The following is a 7422-nucleotide window of genomic DNA, read 5'->3' as shown; positions in this document are numbered from 1 at the left end:
AATTATTATTATCACAGTGCCTGAAAATAAATTCCATTGCTCTGGTATTCATAGTACATGAAATTCTCTAGTTTGAGACCAAGTTATTGGTGTGTTTGTCTGGTACATTGTTATTATGGAGCTTACTTTTGCAGTTGTCAAGTTTGATCGAGGTGCCTATACATGCAGTCAAGACAGCGTGGCAGGGGTTTTGCCTTGATCCAGCGGAATTAAGACGCATTCTGTGCATATGTCAAGTTTATCAGAGAGAAGAATACATTCCTTTCTTGCATTTCATCGCTGTTGCTGGTGGGCTTCTCACTAAGGTATCTAATTTAATTTCAAACACAATTTTTTTTAATTTTTTTTTTATAATATCAAGTGACGGGACGAGCAAGTTGTGCGCCTGATGATAAGCTACACGCCTGTCCATAACAGTTGCAGTGTCACTAAAGCCCTGGCTTTAAATCGCAATGATCTGAGGAGCACTGCCACTGCGCCCGTCACCCTGAGACATAAGTTGACAAGTCTCATGTGCTTGTAATTTCACCGGCACCCCACCCTTCCAAACCGGAACACGTAATGCTGACATTACTGCTTAGGGGCAGAAATAGGTAAGGTGGTAGTGTGTCCGTCAGGATGGCTGAACCAAACGAGATGTACAAATCAAACTATGCTCGTTATTTTCTACTATTTAGTACCTTTGTTGACATATTTTCTACTTTTGGGCTAACGGTAATATTAAAGAAATAAAGTGACTAGCCATTCTGACGTCAGGTTGGCTGACCATTTTACGTTTTTCATGGTTCTAGCAGTATATAATTAACCTTCTTTTTTTCCACTATTTCAGGAGGCTTCAAAAAAAGTTATTAAAAAAAAACAATAAAACGCCTTTGCATAAGTTATCTTCTAAAAAACAGTACAGAGTACTAAAAAACCGACCTCAAAAGTCATTCATCCCCTAGTTTGCCACCTTTAGAGGTGGAATATTTTATTCAAATTTAAATGGGTCTCATCTCGGGTACCTTTATTTCCAACAAAACAAGAATCATCGAAATCGGTTCACAAATGAGTTATAGCGTAACATACATACAAAAGAAAACATGCAGTCAAATTGAGAACCTCCTTTTTTTGAAGTCGGTTAAAAAGACAGTTTGTCTTCTCTATTGCTGCTAATACATTTGGCTTACATTCATTCAATAAATAACGATAGATGTGGGATAACAAACCATTGTAGAAATTAATAAGTATACCCATTAACTTACAAATAAATGGGCGACGGGTCTAATACAAAAACCACGAAAAACATGCCCTAAGTCAACCTATTTAAACGTAGTGACATGTAAAGGAATATGAAAAAGCTAAAACGTTGAATTTAAATTGTAATGTCATCGCAGTACTGTCTAATTTTGCTTGCTTCGCTGTCGACGTTACGACGTTACGACGAGTAAAGCGTGAATGACGCTCTGTATACGATTTTAACGCCCTATAAGTTCGGACACTTTTTAGCGCGGACCCGACGTCCATATAATTGTAAGTCAATGAGTATACCTAAATTTTTATCCCGTCCCATGACGTAGTTTTTATAAAAAGAAAATGCCATCACTGCCATACCAGTAACAGTCTACTAGGACTCAACTGCCACTGCAACCAGATTTTAGCAGAATAACAAATATTATGATAATTGCAAATAAAAAAATATTACAATCTCAGTGAAGTCTCAAAAGGAATTACAATGACCAGTTGTTTCGTGGACATTAGCCAGTCTTGGGACCAAACACACCAACGTTCCGGACCCTTTGCAGGTCCCACTGTCACGGCTGACAGAGATGGTAAAGGCCACCAACCAGTTATGTGTAATTATTAATGCAATCCATCCTATTTTCCACTACATTTACAAAAGCCATAGTTTCAAAATTGATATTTTTAATTTACTAAAGAACATTCCAAGTTACATTACACATGTTTCGCAAAATATTTTTTACTAAATTATAATTATTAATGAAAAGGAAATTAGAAATAAATAAAAATATACCAATAAGTATAACTGCAGCGTTGTCTCAGTAACATTTTGTTTATCTCAATTATAATAGGTTATTTTTTTCGTAATTTAATTTAAAATTACCACGAGCTTTTCGGTGAAGGAAAATAACGTGATGTAGATCGTAGGTGGTTCACAACTCTCGGAATCTCTCGTCGAATCCAGCTCGGATGGGCAGCGTTCGAGAAACTACAAAAAGTCTTCGCGTCCAAATTTCCTCACTATCTCAAGACGAAAGTCTTTGACCAGTGTGTGTTGCCAGTGATCACATATGGATCAGAAACGTCGTCCCTCTCTATGGGCCTCATAAGAAGGCCCAAGGTCACTCAGCAGGTAATCGCGTACTAAAAGGTTCGGTGGCTCCTTTCTCTGCCGCACGGTTGACAAATGGAACTCCCTTCCGGCACATGTCTTCCCTCCCTCTTATGATATGGGGTCCTTCAAACGAGGCGTGAAGAGGCATATTGTAGGCAGGCAGGGTGGAGGTGGCTAGTGCAGTGAGGATTTCATCGCTGCACTAGGTTCCTTCGCGTTTGGATACCATTTTCCACTTAACATCAGGTGGAGTGGAGTCATTTGCCTGTCATGTATAAAAAAAAAAAAAAAAAAAAGGAGAGAGCGTTGCTCGGTATTTTCCTACGTGATAGAATCAGAAATGAGGAAATCCATAGGAGAACTAAGGTAACCGACATAGCTCAAAGAATTGCTCAGCTGAAGTGGCACTAGGCGGGGCACATGGCTAGGAGAACCGATGACTGAATGATAATAATGATAATGAACCCTCGGAAAATGTATAAAAACCCCAGCCTGGATTGCGCCAGCGTAGCGGACTTATACGGCCTGGACCTTCGCCCGAGAGGAGATCCGTACTCAGAAGTAGGATGTATAAATGGGTTGATTATGATTTTTTCCTATGTATCTATTTTTTTCAAGAAACATGCTTTTTACTAACTAATCAATATTAAAAAAAAATTAATGTTCCAGAGCCTAACTCACACAATGATACTGCTATGCGAATCTTTGACCAGAGAACCGGACGGCGGATCAGCCGCCATTCCGGTGATGGACTTTCTAACCATGTACCGGTTTCTGGCCAGGATAGACGCTTCCAAAGACGTTAAGTACATCGACGGGTATATGGAAGGTAGGACATCGTAATTATCTTATAAATGTTGACAGCCTTCTATCAGTCAATGCAAACGCGCGATGCAGTCGCTTATGTTCAATCATTAAGGGCGCGTTCAAATTAGCCACTGTTAGCTGCGCTGCAACAGCGGCCGCGCGACAGCCGCGCGATTGTCACTTTTGATACAATTTCTAGAAGCGCTGCAACCGCGCGGCGGCCGCGCGACAATCGCGCTGCAGTCACGCTCGGTTGCAGTCACGGTTAGTGAGGTGTACATTTTTTTAAATTAACTACGATGGACGAAAATCGAGTTGAAGAATTTATAGAGAATGTAAAAAAAACCTGCAATATGAGATATCAGTTCCGCCAGTTATTATAATCCACTGGAAAAAAAGGCATGGGAGAATTTATGTCGAATTTTATTGACAATTTTGAAACTAAAACTACAAATGAAAAAAACATAGCAGGTGAGTCATTTTTAATACGTATACGTGAAGTGTGTGCCCCAAGAACTCTGGCCCCCCTAACTATATTGCCGAACTTTGTAGTATTCATTTTGATTATTTTGACAAAATAAAGGTAACGAACGCATTCTAATACGTTCTGGTGTTATTTTTTTCTTCACTTTTGACAAAATAAGTAAAAGTAACGTTTCTTTGTCAGAATCCGCCGTGTAACTGAGTCGAAAGATAAAACATCACTAAAAATTTGGTCGCACTTCAGCAGCGCGGCAGTCGCGCGGCCGCCGCGCGGTTACAGCGCGACTGCCGCGCGGCTGCAGCGATGCTGCAGCGTGTCTAACAGCGGCTAATTTGAATGCGCCCTAATAACGTGGATCGCGTTTGCACCGCCATTGCACCGCGATTGCAACGTGTTTGCATCGCGTTTGTAAAGGTACACGCCGTGTGTAAAGGTAGACGACTAGCGACTGAATCGCGAATCAAATTCCAATAAATTTCAAATTAAAAAAAAAGCGCACCGGTTTTCATGGTATCGCCATCTCTGAAGTCCAGGGTTGGATCCTCGGCCGGGTCAATGTAGAAACTAACTTTACTATATTGTCTCAGGTCTAGGTGTTTGTGGTACCGTGGTTTCTGATTTCCATAACACAAGTGCTTTAGTTACATAATTTGATCGATCGGATCGGAGAAACGTCTTAAATAATGCGAGTAACTTGCCAGATAATTAGATGAAACGCCAATATTGAGTTGGAATGATGGATTATTCAATTCATCAGGCTGTCTCAGGCCTTACACGTCTGAATGAACGTGTTTCCTATAATAATAACACACTCGCTCAACATAGGCCCGCACTAGGGAAACTCTGTGTCGCGGGTGCCACGGACACTCACATAGACAACCACAAATTACACCCAGATTCACGAGACAAATAAATGTATGCCACACAAATATTGTTCCCAGCCCGGGAATCGAACTTGGGACTTCTGCGTGGCAGTCCGGTGTGGTAACCGTTTCGCCACAGACGCAATAACTAAAGCAACATGTATAAACTCTTGAAAACAAGTCAACTTTAACTGGTGTTTTGTTTTAAAGGTTTTGAACCTGACGTTACGGAAGAACTGGTTGATGAAATAGAGTCTGTGCAAGAGCCTCAGGGCCAAGTAAGTAAAGTATATTTTTCAAGTTTTTTTTAATCTAAAAAAATATTATGAATGCGAGAAACAGACCGTATGACTGTGTATTATTACTTCAAGTATACGAAATATGTTTTCGAATTTTCGTAAATTTACACTGTCATTTTAAGCGTGAAACACATATAGAACGGGTTCGGATCAGGCGCGTGTCGGGTCGGGACAAAAACACACCAAACGCGGGCCGTGCGCTCTTCCCGCGCCCGCGCTCGGTGTGTTGTCGTCCATATAAATACACGGAATTAGGCCCGCCGGGGTCCCGACCCGATACGCGCCCGACTCGCGCCCGATCCGTACCCGCAGTCTGTGTGTTTCGTTGCAGTAGAGCTCCTTAATTATTTCTGTAGGGTGCTGGTGAAATTATAGGCACATGGAACTTGTTAACTTATGTCTCAGGGTGACTGCCCATAAGATATAAAACTCTAAGTGGCACTGCAATTCTATTGTGGTCGGGTGTGTCGCTGACCATAAGGTGCATGACTTTTTTTCCCGTCATTTACTATGATAAAAAAAAATAATTTGGCAATATTGCATAAGGTGTACAGGGTGCATCAGCAAGGGCAGCTGCCTTAACCGTTGTAGCTACAGGAAAACGGTTCTTGAAAACGGTAGTTCATGAATTTTGAAGATATTTCGATCTGCATTCACAGATTTTGAAAAGTAGTCTGAGCTCAATTGGTTCCATAGAGGCTTGATCTTTACGAAAAACTTTTTTCACACCATTCCATTCTTTTGGATGGAATGGTAAGAAAATTTTTGTGTAAAATTGCCTTTTATATTGTTGACATTAGCAAGAAAGTCTGGAATTTTAATAACTTTTTAACGAAGTGACGGGACGAACAAGTCGTGCACCTGTTGGTAAGTGACACGCCTGTCACAGAAACCTGTAACAGTTCCTGAGCCGCTCAGTGCTTTATATCGCAAAATAAGTTGAAAAGTCGCATGTGCCTGTAATTTCAGCAGCACCCTTACACTCCAAAACTAGAATGCAGTAATGCTCACTTTGTATAATAATATCAAAAATCTCGCTCACGCAGCAGTTGAGACGGACAAGCGCCCGAGAAACAAATTTTTTCGTCGTAAATCGAATCTTACCATACCATTGCGAGAAAATTTTACTTTTTATTTTGAAAATTGTTACCCTGCGCTGAAAAATCCGAACAGAAGGTAAAAAAACCGGACAAATCCGATGGATGGTAACTCTATACTGGGCTAACACTTCCCATGCCCTATTTATCCATCCCTATCCTCGCTTCTAGATATCAATCGACGATTTCTGGGAAGAAGATAAAGCAGGACTTCATAAAATATACCTAGTCGACGATAATGTGCCGACAGCACCAAAAATCAGTGATAAACTACAGAAACCTATTATTGGTGCTGTGTCTCGATCACCTTCCGTAGAAAGAGCGGCTGATATTGAGAGAGAAAATTACTTAAAGGATAGAAAAGGTTACCTTACAGTATCATCTATTGTATTGCAAAGAGTTATGCAACATAACCTTAAGGTGCTTTTCCACTGGCGCCGAAGCGAGCCGAGAATTGAAACCTCGCTGGCCTATTGCTACCAAAAATTGCCATTAATTTGATATCAATAGCCATCGCGACCTCGCGCTGAAGTTGTTGTCGATAATAAAATAAAAATAAAGAAAATTACTAATAAAGTAAATTAATTGAATTTTTTATAAAATATAAGTGCGCATTTGACCTCCATCTCACCTGATGGAAAGTGACGATGAGGTCGACGATGGAGCATGCACGCCTAAATAATACCTATTCACTCTCGCCTTGAAAAGGCCCAAGTTATAACGTTCAAGGAACAAATCTGCTGGCAGGGAATTCCACTCCATAGCAATTCGCCATATAAATGTGGAAGCGTAATGCTTCGTGCGAATCTTTGGAATATCCACAACATAGGGGTGGAACCCAAGCCTACGCCTAGTCCCCCGATGATGGAAAGGCGAAGGCGGAATCTCTCTCACACACACTCTCCGTGATATACCCTAAAAAAAAATTTACGGAAAATTTTTTTTTATCCTAAATTGTACGTATTCCACAATCTCGCGATTTATATAGATACAGCGAGATATCGCGTGAATCTTGTTTCCGTTGCAGAGTTAATAACTCTATGGAGGTAGCAATAAGGTTCAATACAACACCAACGCCATTTCAATTCTCGTCTCGCTTCGGCGGTGGAAAAGCATCTTAAGTATGGTATTTGACAATATTTTTAACATTAAAAAAATTCGAATTAAAAAATAATAGCTATGGCAGTTGAATAGTCGCTCGATGGCTAGCTACTGACAAGCTACTATTCTTAACTCTTACCTGAATACCAAACATACAAAATCCTGCCATCGACGCATAACTGAGGTGATTTAAAATTTCTAGACTTCCTGGATTTCGTTCTAATGTTATGATAGATATGGCATAGAAGAAAACATAATTTTTTATTGCTTTAGTATTATAGAGAGAAGATTTAAGTAATTTGTTTTCCAGGAAAGCCCCCCATTGACCAAGAAGCTGAAGTTAGTTGAAATCTTGTTTATATTATATAGTGTAATGAATGGTTTGATGTACGTAATTCGTATAACGCACTCCATTGGATACAGAAAAATATAACCC

The 7422-nt window shown here is 40.2% G+C and overlaps 1 protein-coding gene across 1 annotated transcript in view; it reads left to right on the top strand.

Moving 5' to 3' along the window:
• LOC113232142 overlaps positions 1-7422 on the top strand; it is a 22297-nt gene that overhangs the window by 5670 nt on the left and 9205 nt on the right. Inside the window, exons 4-8 of the mRNA XM_026466779.1 lie at positions 135-305; positions 3005-3164; positions 4700-4767; positions 6057-6249; positions 7297-7329. Of these exons, the coding sequence (XP_026322564.1) occupies positions 135-305; positions 3005-3164; positions 4700-4767; positions 6057-6249; positions 7297-7329 (625 nt within the window). The remainder of the gene's footprint in view (positions 1-134; positions 306-3004; positions 3165-4699; positions 4768-6056; positions 6250-7296; positions 7330-7422) is intronic.

Source organism: Hyposmocoma kahamanoa, unplaced genomic scaffold, assembly GCF_003589595.1.
Source record: "Hyposmocoma kahamanoa isolate Upper Pololo Valley unplaced genomic scaffold, ASM358959v1 67, whole genome shotgun sequence".
NCBI lineage: Eukaryota > Metazoa > Arthropoda > Insecta > Lepidoptera > Cosmopterigidae > Hyposmocoma > Hyposmocoma kahamanoa.
This window is presented reverse-complemented; position numbering and strand designations above follow the sequence as displayed.